This window comes from Manacus candei, unplaced genomic scaffold (genome assembly GCF_025592945.1).
Source record: "Manacus candei isolate 608988 ecotype Guabito, Panama unplaced genomic scaffold, ASM2559294v1 h1tg000126l, whole genome shotgun sequence".
Lineage (NCBI taxonomy): Eukaryota > Metazoa > Chordata > Aves > Passeriformes > Pipridae > Manacus > Manacus candei.
Window position 1 is genome coordinate 190753 of NW_026138174.1, and position 15160 is coordinate 205912.

General features: G+C 40.0%; 1 protein-coding gene across 10 annotated transcripts in view; it reads left to right on the forward strand.

Moving 5' to 3' along the window:
* The window catches only part of KDM6A (lysine demethylase 6A), a 151770-nt gene that overhangs the window by 63217 nt on the left and 73393 nt on the right, over nt 1-15160 (forward strand). For all 10 annotated transcript variants that reach the window (XM_051770869.1, XM_051770870.1, XM_051770874.1 and 7 more), the window contains exon 5: nt 11958-12016. In XM_051770869.1, the coding sequence (XP_051626829.1) occupies nt 11958-12016 (59 nt within the window). The remainder of the gene's footprint in view (nt 1-11957; nt 12017-15160) is intronic.

The following is a 15160-nucleotide window of genomic DNA, read 5'->3' on the forward strand; positions in this document are numbered from 1 at the left end:
CTCGGCTCTTGGATCCCATTTGAAGTATTTGTACATTCCAACAAATAAAACAGCAAATCACCAATTAGAACACCAATTAGTGATCAGTACTTAACCAACTACAGTCTTAATTGGACAATCATTTTCAGTAATAATTGATTGATCCCTAACTAGCAACCGTTAATCAATGATCTTACATTTCAGTACTTAAAAAAAAATGTAAAAAATTATGTAATCTTGATTTAGTTTTCAATATATTTATAGGAATACATAAAATATATACCAAAATATGCTCTCCAATAACATTTTCGATTTTCAGATGTTACTGACTAGTGTAAAAATCACGTAAAAATTAAAGCAGTCCATGAGGGTTTTTTCCCCAAACTCGATACTCAGAATTTTGTTCCAAATGTGGGATTTTGTTCAGTTTGCAGAACAAACTGTTTTTATGCTGGAGCTAATGAAGCCTGAGCAATGACGAGCTGGTGTCTGTTGTCCTTTCACGCCTCCTGTCCTTTCTTCTCCCACTTAAGCACACACAAACTGAAATTCCTGTAGTTTTCCTAGTGCAGCATCCTGAATGACATCTTGTTCCCTCTGAGCAGGAAAAGCACATGCTTGATTTAAAGCTATGATAATGGGCTAAGTGTCTCTTCCCAAAGAGGAGAGAGTAATTAAGCTATGTACGCTTTCTGCAAGTAGGCTTTGGTTTGGGGACTCTTTTTTCCATCTAACAGGTATTTTCAGTGACATTCCTCAAGTTTTTAATCTTTGAGCTGCCTCACTTTCTCTAAAATTCATTTGAAGGCAGCTAATAGGTTCAAGAGTTACTCAGCTAGAAAAAACAACATAAAAGCAGCAACAGCATTCTTAGGGGACTTGGTTAAAAATTAAGCTTTAAATTTTTCCATTAAGCAGAGTTCCAGATTGAGCTGGAACTGCCCGGCACAATGTAGCTTAATATTCAAGGGGAACAACCATAGAGAGTTTTGCCACTTTATTTTTCTGACTGTTTTCCTTTGTTTTTACTGCTTTGTTTGTGTGTATTTGGATCTCTTTATAGTCATTCATGCCTTAGTATGTTCAGCTTGTCCACTCCGCTTTTCCGTGGAGTGCTGCAGGTAGAACAGCTGTGTAATTAATGATAGTAAGGCTTTTTTCCAACACTGGTGATTCTCCAGCAGTGAGAACTGACAGGGAAATAATGGGGCTACTTGTCAACTCAGTGGGATTCCTATCTTTGCTGGAAAGGGTTAGAAAAATGGTGAATCAAGGACAGAAAATTCCATACTAGTAGCTCTACTACATAAAATGTTATAAAGATGATAGGTATAAATAATGATGATCGTTTGCTATTATAAAAGAGAATAAAACACTTCAATAAACTGCCTAAATGTCATCTTCCAAAAAAGCTGTTTCAGTGATGTTTGTATGTATACATGACTGACATTAATTTCTGTGCTTTTATTGAAAATATTTTTGAAGAGATCTAATAGTTTTTATCAGGTCAGCATATCTGGGTGGGGAAGGAGAAAAGCCAAATCCTTTAATAAGTATCAAATAAGAGCAGTACTTGTCAAAGAAAAACAGGGATTGAGAAGAACTGTTTTGTGCTTAATTTGCTTGTGCTAATCAATGTTTGAGTCCCACCTGAAGGGTATGAACAAAATAAGGAAGTGCCTACAGGACACCATTTATGTGGGAATCTCTGGGTGCCTCTCTGAAGTGCTTGTGCACAAATGGATGCAGCATGGGCACAAATACAGGAAGAGTTAGAAATCCATATGCAATTGCAGGGCTGTGATCTCACTGGATCCCAGAGGCACAGTGGGACAGCTCAGGCTCATCTCCTGTTCACAATCACGGAAGAACTGGTTGTCAGGCAACACTGGCTGCTGGGGCTGTGAAATGGTGGAGTCCACAATCCTGGGACAAAGAAACAAGGAAAATGGGAGAAACAAAACATCACACTTAGGAGAGGAGACCTTGGTCTGCTTAGGGATCAGCTTGGAGGAATTCCTTGGAGGTGGCCCTGGAGAGAAGGGGTGTTCACGAGAGGGCATGCTAATTTTGAAGAGTAACTTTTTCTGAGCTCCAGAACAGTCCACCCTGGCTTGCAGGACGTTACATTAAAAGGAAAGGAATTGTGCATAGATGAACACAATGCTTCTGAAAAATCTCAGGCATAAAAAGCATACAGGAGGAAGAAGCAAGGGTAGATGACTGGAGGAATATGGAGACATCATCCAAGCGTTCAGGGATCACATAAGGAAGGACAAAGCCCACATGGAACTGAATGTGGTGAGAGATGTGAAGGGCAGCAAGAGAGCTTCTGCAAGTGTATCAGCAGCAAAAGGAAGATGAAAGAATATGTGAGTCTGCTGCTGAGTGAGACACAGGTAACAAAGGAAATGGAGAACACTGAGGTACTTAATATTAGCCTTCTTCACCTTGGTCTTTACTGGTAGGACTCACCTTCAGGATTCTAAGACCTTTGAGACCAGTGTTCAAGTCTAGACTCAGGAAGACTTGCTCCCAATAGAGGAGGATCAAGTTTGGGAACATTTAAACAGATGGGATATCTGCAAGTCCATGGGACCTAATGAGATGCAACAATGAGTGCTGAGGGAGCTCATCTGTATCACTATGAGACTATTCTCAATTATCCTAGAAAGGTTGTGGGGATGGGAGCATTCCTGAGGCTTGGAAGAAAGCAAATGTCACTCCTGTCTCCCAGAGGGACAAGAAGGAGGATCCAGGGAACTACGGGCCAGTCAGCTTCACTTCCATCTTCGTGAAGGTGATAGAGCACATTATCCTTGGCAGCTTGTTTCCGAGTTCACCCAGGGTGGGCAAGTCTCTGGAAGTCATCACCATGAATTTATGAAGGAGAAATAATGTTTGATGAACCTGATACCCATTTGCAACACAATGAGTAGCTTGGTAGAGGGGGTGAGAGCCGTGGATGTTGTTGGTGTTTACTTTAGTAAGGCTTTCCACACTGTTTAACATAATATGGTCATAGGCAAACTGATGAAATACAGATTAGATGAGTGGTCAGTGGGGTAGGTTGAAAACTGGCTCACCTGGGTTGAGAGGATTGTGATCAGCATCTGTCACGGTCTAATCCCAGACAGCAACAAAGTACCACACAGCCACTTGCTCACTGCCACTTTTCCCAGCTGGTTGGGATGGGGAGGAGAATCAGGAGGAAAAAAAGAAGAGAAAAACCTTGTGGAGTGATATAAAAGCAGTTTAATAAGTGGAAAAAACCCTGCATAATAATACTTATGATAATACTTGTAATAACAGTAGTAATAGTTGTAATAAAAAGGAAAGTTAAAACCCAGGAAAAACAAGTGATGCACAATACAGTTGCTCACCACTCAGTGACCAAGGCCGAGCCTGTCTCTGAGTGGTGATCAGCCCCTTCTGGCCAGCTCCCCTCTGTTTATGTCCTGGACATGACTTTCTATGGTATGGGTTATCCCTTTGTCCAGTTTGGATCACTTGTCCTGGCCGTGTGCCCTCCCAGCTTCTTGTGCAGCTTCTCCCTGTCAGAGCATTGGAAGCTGAAAAGTCTTGATTTGGGGTGAGCACCACTCAGCAACAACTAAAACATCCATGTGTTATCAGCATCGTTCTCATCCTAAATCCAAAGCACAGCACTGAGCCAAGCTACTAAGAAGAAAATAAACTATCCCAGCCAGAACCAGGACAACAACACAAAGTCCAACTGGAGACCAGCCACACCAGTGGTTTACCCCACGGGTTGGTAGTGGGGCCAGTGCTCTTTGTCATCTTGGGTTAATGACCTGTGTTATGGGGTAGAGTTCACCTTCAGCAGGTTTGCAGAGAATACAAAACTAGGAAGAGAAAACATAGTTGAGCTGCTGTTCAGAGGGAGCTAAACAGCCTACAGGAGCCTCATGGTGTTCAACAGAGGCCGAGTCCTGTGTCTGAGGAGGAACAACCCAGTGCACTAGCACAGACTGGGGGCTGACAGGCTGGAAAGCAGCTCTGCAGGAAGGGCCTGGGGTGTCCTGGTGCAGGAGTTGACTCTGAGCCAGTGGCATCCTGGGCTGTGTAAGGCAGAGCATCCCCATCAGGTTGGGGGGGTTGATCTTTCTTCTCTGCTGAGCTTGGGTGAGATGTATGTGGAGTGCTGGCTCCAGTGCTGGGCTCCTGAGGGACTGCAGCAAGTCCATGGGCCCATAGGACTGAGTAAGGGCTTGGAACATCTGTTGCACGAGGGGTGGAGGCTGAGAGAGCTGAGGCTCTTCAGCCTGGAGAAGGCTCAGGTGCATCTTATCCAGCTGCACAGGTAGAGCCAGAGTGTTCTTGGTGGTGCCTGGTGAAACAAGGAAAGGCAGCAGGCACAAATAGAAAACACAAAATTAATTCTAAACACGCAAAAATAAATTTAATTAATTAATCGAGTGTGAAGGTGATTAAACAGTGAAGAAGGCTGCCCTGAGAGTTTGTGGGGCCACACATTTTTCAGTCCTTGGAGGCAGTCAAAACCCAGCTGGACGTGATCTTTGGAAACTTGCTCTGGTTGTCCCTTTGTTGAGCAGAGGGTTGGACTAGAAGATCTCCAGAGAGATCATCTCTTTTTGTGCAAACATTAGACAAATTGGTTTACTTACAAAGCATCCAGTCTCAAATATGGCTTTCTATTTGGAATGAGGGGGTTGGTGGGTTGGTTTGTTTGTTTTGAGGTTTTATTGTTTTGGGGTTTTTTTTGTTTTTTAAATCATGTATCATACAAAATAAATTGGAAACTTCGTGATTGTTAACAGCATTCGGGGAATCCGTAGGGAGAATATTAAATTTGATTAGGTGAATCATCTCTATAAAATGTCTGTCAGAGTGGATTTAGTCTTTATGCACTGCACAACACCTTTGCTCACTTGATTCGTTTGAGAAAAAATATTGTTTTCTGTTTAAAATACTTAAATTATTGAAAATATTTGTATCAAGTGAAAAATGAAGATGTTTACATCAAGTGAGATTTTATAAGCTTCAATGGAAGGAACATAAGTCAGATACCAGTAGCAACAATCATAATTTAGACGTTTGCTTGTCTGTCTGAGTGACAGATGTGAGGAGGTACAGTAGTTGGTCAGTAATCCCTTCTGCCAAGGCCCTAAGTTTGTTTATGGATAAGGAAATACCCAGTTTACAAAACTGCACAGATTCCGTCCTTAAAGGGGAGGATTTGAGTTATTTATTGTTGTTTTATCATTTTGTCTTTCATGTGAAAGTTCTCCCTATAAAGTGGGCATTGCACAGTGTGTTACTCAGGGGGTTTTGAAATTATTAATGTCTCGAGTTAGTTGCTGTTTGTGGGTTTTGATAATTTTCTTGTAGTCTTTTCTTCATATACCCTGTTCTTTGCCGTGTGACAAGAAACTTTTTTTACAGATAGTGCTGGAAAGCCACTGGAGGGACAGTGTTGGATCAAGGCTCCCACTTCAGATTGTTCAAGCAGGTCTTGCCATGTGTGTTTTAGTCCATGGGTGGAAATGGGGCCATAGCAGTGTTTTGGTGGGACAGCAGTGCTGCTGAGAAGTTGGAGTAGTTTTCATTCAGGGGGGAGCCACAGGGAATGTGGAACTGTAGCACTGGTGGGGTGTTGCAAAGGGTGTGGACAAATGTACTGTCTTTCCTGAAGAGGAGATGAGAAGGGAGCAGGATGGGGAGGAGAGTATAGTAATTTAAAAGATACCTACCACTTACAAAGGGGGAAAAAAATTAAACTTTGTAGATGATGTGGGATTTTTGTTTATTTGGTTTTTATTAGTTTCATTTTTTTTTCTGCTTCACTTCTGTTAAGAATTTTTCTGTGAAAGGAAAAAAAAAGGAAGTATTTTTTATGAATTAAGAAAGATCTATTAGCTGGTTTTGTTCTACAACTAGTAGGTGTATTTTGGCAATACTTACTCTCTGAAAAGATCATCTTAAAGACAGTGAGGAATTACTTTGTAGTTATTTACCAAGATATTACAATGTGGAATTACTTTATAGTTATTTCCCAAGATATTACATATGTCAGAATATATTTGTCACAAGAATAATGATTTTTGTGTATTAATTTCTTCCACATGGCTGCTGGGATGCAGGCACACACCCAGTAACAGATTTTGACTATTGTGATTATTGCTCAAGAAGCAGGGTCATGCAAGCCTGTTAGAGATGACTGTATTTTAGAGATCCTGATCACCTAATGATTTTTCAGGTGCTATAATATTTCTTGAAGGCAAAACTGATGATACTGCTCTGCAGTACTCCCCTCACAGGTACCTGAGTATTTCTGCAGGTGATGGAAACATGCAGAACATGTAGATAGGTAACTCTCTTCTTCACGTTTGTACAAATGTAAACAAATTTTATTTGAACCCTCCTCTCTTCTTCCTGAACACTTACAGTCTCTGTGCTAGAGCCTGTCAGCTCCCAAAGGTGTGGAACTGTTTGTGCACAGGAGCCCAACTGGAATTTTTTATGCTTTACAAGCTCTCCAGGGAGCTGTTACTATGTATTGAGTAGTGTCAGGAGGAAGGATTAGGCACCATAGTGCCAAAACTTCATCTTTCTTTTTTTTTTTTCCCCGGTAAAGAAATAAACATATTCACACATTTAAACACAAAAACTGTTCTTTTGCTTCGAACAGGTGGCCAAGAGACCCTGTGACCACAGGATGCGACGTAAACTGTAAACCCTTGTTTTCCTGGTTGGGTTTTCTGAGGAGCAGTGGCCGCCTGCCCACGTGTGTCTTGTGCAGCCTGAAGTGATGTGGGCTGGGCTGTGGGTTCCACTGGGACTTGGGCAGCTCAGGAAAGGGCTCAGACCTTGCTGGAGTTAATATGTCATCAAAGGCTTCGGTTCCTGTCAGTATTGAGCAAGTGAAAAACAGTCACTGGTCTCTCCTAATGGTGCTGAACTCCATCTTTTTTCCACGATTTTCTTTCAGACTTCCACTAACCGACTACATGGGGACTTTGTTTCTCTTGTTTTGTTTATTTTGTAGTGTGGTGAGGTACACACTGATTTCTGCCTAAATATTACCTACTTTTTAATGAGGACATATTATTCTGTGAATTATTTTACCTCCATCTGGCCCTGCCCCATAGAGTCACAAAGAATCACGGAATTGTTGGAGTTGGAAGGGACCTCTGGAGATCATCCAGTCCAACCCCCCCTCTCCCAAGGCAGGGTCACCTGGAGGAGGTGACTCAGGAATGTGTCCAGGTGGGTTTGGAATGTCTGCAGAGAGGAGGACTCCACACCCTCCCTAGGCAGCCTCTTCCAGTGCTCTGCCATCCTCAACATAAAGTTCTTCCTCACGTTGAGTGGAACTTCTTGTGTTTTAGTTTGGGGCCGTTGCTCCTTGTCCTGTTGCTGGGCACCACTGCAAAGAGCCTGGCACCAAACTCTGACACCCCCTGGAGATATTTATTTGTACTCATAGAAGAAATGGTGTATTTGCCTACGTGTCTCACTGGTTAAGGACCTACATGAAGGGGGCTGACAGGAGGCTGTGATGGCATTCCATGTTTTTATCCATCTTGTGCTGAGCCATAGGTGCTGTTTTCTCTCAAGTCAAACATTGATATGTAGCTTAGGAGGCTTCAGTAGTGTTTGAAAAGTCACTGTAGGTTTGATTTGCATTTTGGTTGTAGCAGTGTAGGCTTAGAGAGCTTTTACTTATGTTCCAGTCTTTTACTTGTGCTAATGCTGTTGTTTATGGGGGGCTACCAGTGAACTTGCCTGGGAGAATGATCCAGTTAAATAATCTGTTTTATCTGGTTATTAATAACTCAGATCAGTTCTGTCATTCAGTTGGCTGTAGTACTCTAAAAATGCTCGTGTCAGCACAAACGAGAGGCAGTGTTTGGGAATGTTTCTGAATCAGCAGTACCATGGAACTATGGCAAAAACTGTTCCTTTTCCTTTTTAAATGGCAAGGCCCTGGCTGGATGCTGCCCTGAGACTGCTCTGGGTCTTTAACATCTTTTCATACTCTCTAGGAGTGCCTGCTGGAGAGATTTTCATTTGCAAGCATAACTTCCTGGTTAAGTCTTGTGTTTATAAAACAAGAATTTGGAGTCAGTAACAACTGACTGTGAGAGATAAGTGTGTTACTGGTGGAGAACATCTGGGCCCAGATGTGGCAGCCATACATTTGTAGAGTCAGTCCAAGATGGGTGTCTGTAATCTGAATGTGAGTGTGGCCACTTGTTAGATGGGACAGGTGCATTTTTCTGGCCCTGTGTTTATTAAAGTGTCACTGTGATGGGCTGGGCTGTGTCTTTCTGCTGGATGTGCTGCCTGCACCCTTAAAGATGGAGAAAAAGGCTTTGTGTGGACTTGGCCTGAAATGCCTGGAGAACAGAACTCATGGAATGTTGGGGATCTGTTTCCATCTGCTGCTTCAAAGAGACTATAAACCAGTTGTTTGATAGAAGGCCTGTGAGATGGGTGGAGTCTTCCTCATTGGTTGTTTTTTCTTTTTGCTTGATTGCTCAAAACAGACAAGACTAAAAGTCTCAAATATGCTTATTCAGATCAGTTGCCTAAAAAGGTACATAGAGATGTATTTTTGCCTTCTGAGTTACCTGTTGACAAAAATGTATATGCCACACTGTTTTATAAAATAGAATTGAACTGTTGTTCAGCCTTAAATAGTGCGTGTAAGTAGCAGAATGCACAATAAAAGCTTGACAATTTTCTTAAATTGCATAAGTGTGGAAAATGGAAAGAGGTATTTGAGCCATCTAGTGGTTGGCATGAAACATGTTAACATTTTTTGATAGTTCATAGAAAATGTAAATGATGTCAGCTTGGAAATAGCATTTCTGATTTCTCTGCTTTTAGTTGCATGGCCGTAGAATGAAAAAATCCAAACATTCAACTTCAGGTTTGAAAAGCACGGTCTGTTTTGGTTTGTATCTTTTTTTTATTCTAGATTTTAGTGAAAACAAAGATCTGATAACATAAAAATTAAACTAGAAGTTAGTAGCCAAAGAATGAGTTTTGCTAGCATGAGGTCTTCAGAAATTGTGTGGGTTGTCAAGAAATTCAAGCAAAGGATTGTAATAAGATAATTTTGTTCTCTACTTCTCACTAAAAAAATGTTTGGAGGGAAAAAATTTGGCTTAAATTCTACCTCACCAGCTGTTTGTAACAGGGTCAAAATTACAAGAGTAATCCTTACTGGAACACATGGAATGGATATTCTTTGTGAGAAACTTGTCAAATAAAACTAGCAGAGGCAACCGAAAACAGATTTCTTAAGACAGGCTGTGTTGTGGTAAACAGAGCCACAGAATCTTATGATTTTAAGAAAAATGACATTTTGTAGATGAAAATCTTGTGTAATGATCCTGCTTGGTCCTGATCTGCATTAGGCTGTTGTAGCTTTTCATATTGGCTGTTACCAATAGGAACTTGACTGCACGTTGAACTTGGTATTCTGCAGAAGTAATGAACTTTGTGTGTATTTCCCCTTCAGTTATTTGTGGGGAAAGTGCCGTGCACTGGAACACTGGGGTGTCTTCCAGTCCTTGCGAAAGTCGTGTTCCAAGTTCAAACTCAGTTTAAAATATATTTTTTAACCTTAGTTTATTAGATTGGTCTTAATATTATGAACAAGCAGTACTAATGGTGTTACACATGGTTACATGTGTGTCAGAACAGATAAATTCATGAGCCATACTGACATTTCAGAATTTGCAGCTCTGCATTTGAGGTGATCTCTTAAATCTTGCCCTGTTTTTCACTGAGAAGACAGTGGCAGCTTAACATGTTTTTGAGATCAGTCCTAAAAGGTTTTTAAGGCTAAAGGAGAGTGAGAGAAGAGTGGGAAAGTCAGTCACAGAATGAAGGACAGTGATGGTTTATTTGTATTTTAGTGGTGTGAGGTCCATCTGAAAGCTTTATGTGAACTTGATACATAAATTACATTTTGACAAATCGCCTGCATTTTGGTTCTCTTGTGCCTTGAAAGTTGGTTCCTATTAACCCTTAGGATCAAAATATCATCAGGGAGACGATCCTGAATCTGTAACTTGCTTGGACTGTAAAATGTGATGGATTCCATAAGAGGAAATTAAATTCTTTGCAGGTTGAAGAGGTTTTAGTGGTCTGGCATGTTTTTGTTTGAATTTTACAGTGTGGCAAAGAAGGATTTTTGTGATCACTGTTATTCTCAATCTTTATGATGATCTAGGCTGGACTGAGATTGGGGGATATCAGAAGGGATACTGGATAATTTTAAGTTCTGTTCTACAGATGAGCCTGACCCAAGCACAGTGAAGGTTCCTGGTGTGTGCTGTGTTTTGTAGGCTTCCATGTGGCACATGTGAAAATCTATTTTACTTCCTCATTTAAAATGACTTTTAAATCAAGGTATTACATACACTCAGCTTTTGAGCTTGCCTTCCACCTCGTCTCTTGTTCCCAGAGCACACTTGGAGAGTGGAAAAAACATGGAAGATCTTTTATCTTTATGATGTCCATGTTGTGTTTTTGTTGAATGAAACAGGAATGTGGTTTTATGGTAGTGTTAAAGTGTCATCCTCTATTGTTTATGCACTTCCCCCTTCACTTGTCCTAGTGCTCTGATTGCTGTAGTATCTGGTCCTACCACAGCATTTTCTTGGAAGCTGTCCATTGCTGGAGCCATGATCCAGCTGTACTCGTGAAAGGATCTTTGGCATTTCCCCTGGTTTTAATTTGCATTTAGAAGACGCAAATGAGTGATAATGAAATTGTCATATTAGGTCCTGTTTCTGATGAATGCTGCTCTTTGAGTTGTCTTCTGGTTACCAGTTATGTTATAGGAGAAATTTGGTTATAACTCTCATATCTGGATTGGTTTTAAGGCAAAACTAGGATTCCTTGTGTGGAATTGCTTATAAATGGGATCTGTTTAAGAAGTGTGTGCAAGTGGAAGAGGGATTATCTTGAAGTACAGTCTTCAACAATGGAAACTCCAGCTCTTATCCATGTGTCAGAGCTTTGAGAAATATACCTGCTCTTTCAGAATCAGAATTGTGTATAAGAAAAGCCTAAAAATGTGTCACAGGCAGCATGTGCAATGTTGTCTCCTGTAAATAATGGATTAACTCTGCTAAATAGAAAACTACTGTGCTGTGGCCTAACTTTGTGAAAGAAAAAGCAGTTTGTTTATTTTTCAGAATTTAGGAAATATGTATTAATTATTTATAGAACTGGATAGTTAAACATTCATTAAAAGTCATTAGTAATTTCACTTCAGAAGTAAATCACAGTTTCTGTGAAAAGAAAATGGAGGGAAAATGGGTTTCCAGAAGGGGAATGTTTTTTGTTGTTTTGGTTTGGTTTTTCCCTTCAGCAGAATAGGGAGATAGGAAATAGAAATTTGATTAATGATGAAGAAATATGATTGTCATAGGTTTGAAACTAATGGTCTGTATTTTTTGGTATTCAGAAAAGTGACATTTCCTTAAGCATATTTTCAGATGCATTTAATTAATGTTCTACATTAGACACAAATTATAGTGTGTAGCTTTGTTTACTTCTATGTAAGTATAAATTATTATGACTATGAAATGGTGTTTGGTAATAAATTTTTTATTATTATTATTATTATATTAAATTGCCAAAGATTTCCACTTCATCATTTCCTTCCCTGCTTTTGGACAAGTAGGACAGAGCACATTGGTTTCTCTGGTGTAAAAGTGCTTGAATATTATTATTGCTTTTCCTCCAAAAATATCCCCTTTTTTGTCATCATGGAGAATCACTTCTTCTTTTTAATGTCTGCTCATCTTTTCATTCCTTCTTTTTGGTTCTTCCTGTTCAAGGTGAATTTTAAATACACGTATCTTATAATGGAAATAGAATGTCAAAGGATGAATAAAATACTGGAAACTGAATCTTAGAGCATATGGTTGTCTAATCTGGGTTTTAAACACTGTTTCTTTCCTTTACAGAATGCTGCCTTTTTATATGGCCTTGGTTTGGTCTACTTCCATTACAATGCCTTTCAATGGTAAGTTGGAATAAATTGATAGTTTTTGTGGTGTTTCATGGGTGTGTGAGTATTTCCCCTTCAGTTCAGTGTGAGTGTGCCATAGTTTATTTTTGGTTTTATTAGAGATACAGTGTTTGCAGGTGGAACTGTCCTGGGTCACATACCTGACTTGGGGCAGCCACAGCAGTTGCTTGAAAAGGGAAAGCACTGACAGGAGAAGTTTAGCTCCCTGTAACAGGCTTCAGCAAAGGGGATGGAGCAGAATGACTCAGCAGGCTTTTGTGAATTGTTGTTATCAACAGTCTGTAGCCTGTGCATGTTGGAAAGCCTGTTTACAAAAAACTTTCATCTTGGAAAAGAGGTGGGAAAATGGGATTGTTTTCATTTCACTTGGTAGTCAGCAATTTTTACATCAGGGGAGAGTTTTGGATGTGAGAAGCAGCACACCCAGACTTGAGTCAAAGTGTTTAAAACTGATGTAAAAACAGAGAGTTAAAGAGTTGTAATTTCTGTCATGGATTTGGGGACTGAGCAGGGCTGCTGGGCGTGGAGGGAGGGTTGGTTTCCAGCTGGGCTTTTGGTTCTGCCTTGTCTGTGATGAGAGTGGTGAACAGCGAGCAGAATGGACTCGGTCACTGAAGTTCTACTGAAAGGTCCTCAGACTTTCACTGGGGTTTATTCCTGCAGGGATTGAAGTCAGTGTCACTGCAAAAATGTCAGAAGGGTGTAGTGTTGATATCAGTGCTTTGTTACACTCAGTGTGGAAACTGTTAGTACAGTAAGTGTGACTTTACTACTTGATTGATTACTAGAAAGGTTCATTGTCTTACTGAGCTGAGCATGGCTGCAGTTACAGAAACACTCAGTGACCACCGACTGATGGGATGGAGCAGAGGTGGGATTTCTTCCTCCACCCCTCAGTAAATTGTTTTTATGTACCTGTAAGACAAAAGATTTGTCTTTTCCTCAGGAAAATGCACATAAACTTTTATTTCTCAAATTAAAATAGGTTGGTTAAGTCACGAGCTTGAAACATGGATTGTTTTTTTTTTTAATCTTGCAATTTACTGCTTTCTTTGTTGATAGCGGTGAAATGAATGCCGTGTATTGTATGTGACGTGCAATTCTATTGCATTCTAATTTACAAGAGAAGAACAGAAAAGTTTTCAGAAAACCTGAGAATCCACTGTTTAAGATTGGGATCAGCCTTGGCTGAATTTCACCAAGTTCCAGATTGTTCTGTTTCTTATGCAGTGTTGTCTTCAGCATTTAGCATTCAGAAGTATTCCGTGCACAAGGTCTTACAAGGTGGATCTTGTTACAACTTGCACTGTGAAAGTGGTAGATAAAATTAAATAACACAAAGCACTTAGATTTAGAGTAGTTAATCTTTCATATAACCACCTGTTCAACACAGGCTTTTGCCATTAGCAGATTGTGCTATTTAGCACCTTACAGCGGATGGAGCAGCAAAGTCAGGTGGTTGTGAGGCCTAAGTATTAATAAATTAGAGTTTTGAATTAATTTAGATTTTTCTTCCACGCCTTTAAGTGAGGTTGTTGAGAACATGAGTATAAGCTGGTGCCTTAACTGGCATAACTGCACATAAAGCTTATGTTAAGGTTGTGTAGAATAATCATATTTGCCATTTCATTCGTACAACAAAGTTACATATGGTGTGATACTAAGAAAATTGTGTATCATTAAAGTATTTGGTAGAATTTTTAGAGGAAGAAAATCTAATGTAGGTAAAATCTTACACCTTTATGTGCAATATTGATTTTTAACCCCTTCAAGTGCTTTTCCTCCCCCTTTTTCTGTGTTTTCTTTGGGGCGAGCAGAGTGGGATGTGTGGTTGTGGGTGTTTAGGTGTGACAAAATCACAATAAACGTGGAGATGAGAGCAAGTCATTTACAGGGGATGTTCTTGATAGACCTTAATCCTCCTCAGAAGTCTCTTGCAGTTTTTGCAAGGAGAATCCTTCCTTCCTTCAAAGTGAAATGCTGGTCAAACTGCCTTATTTCCTGTTGCATTTTTTCCATCTATTTATGCTCATAGGACACGGATCTTTATATTTCAGGCAGGTAGAGGAGACCTCTAGGCTGTTTAAGGTGGTTTAAGCTATTATGCTTCATCCATTTTTTTTTTATTGACACCACTTTAGATATTCAGAGATTTTAATGAGAAGCAAGTACATAGTCCTCCTAAAAGGAAGGTGTGAGGAAGTGCTTGAGGTTTTTTCATGTCTCATGTAAACAGGGATAACAAAATAGCAAGTGGGAATAAGGTCAACTTTAGAATTCTTGTTCATATTTTTTGACATTATTTCTTAAGTTTTCCAGCTTTCATAAAATGAAGTGTTGGATTGGATCCAAGATGCATATGCAATTCACTGTAATTCAATATTGTACACTCATTTATATCCTAATGCAGCTTTACAGCATTATCTTAAGTACAAATCCTAGCTGATACAGCATTTTATGTTGGTCATTTTGTTTGACTGTACAAGTACTGAATGTTCTCAGCATATATACAAACATTGCAACAGAAAGCTATTCCATGCAATTATAACAGTAAGATTTGCTATAAGGGAATAGCTCCATAAATTGAATTGAGTATAGTAAAATAGGTCATAGGGATCTCAAATTTTGATACTCCCTTCTTTTGCACCATTTACCATCAAGCAGTAAGTAAAGTGGTTGTCTGATTTTCACTATTGTTAGACAACAAGTAGAATAGGGTTAGCTGAGATATTCACATCACTGGAATAATTTCATGTCCTCTGTAATTGTCTTTTTGATTGAACATAAAAGAATTTCAGTAGTTAGTCCAAGGCTACCCTTCATTCCTGTGCAATACCTGCATCCAAGTGTAGTGGCTTGGATGCCAAATTTTTTCTTTACTTCAGTGAGGATTCTGAGTCTGACTGGTCTGTCATCTGCTGGTTTACACTGGCTTCCATCAAGATGGAAGGATGGAGTCCAGGCTCTGCTGTTGTGTCCTGGAATGGATTTAACAGCCTCTGGATCCCAGTGTGCCAACTGTGGTGCTCCAAGGCCAGCCTGCAGTGTTTTCAGTGACTGTCACCTTGCAAATTGCTGGACAATGTGTGTGAGAAAGACACAGGATTCCTTAGAAACACCTTGCAGGAAGCTGAGATC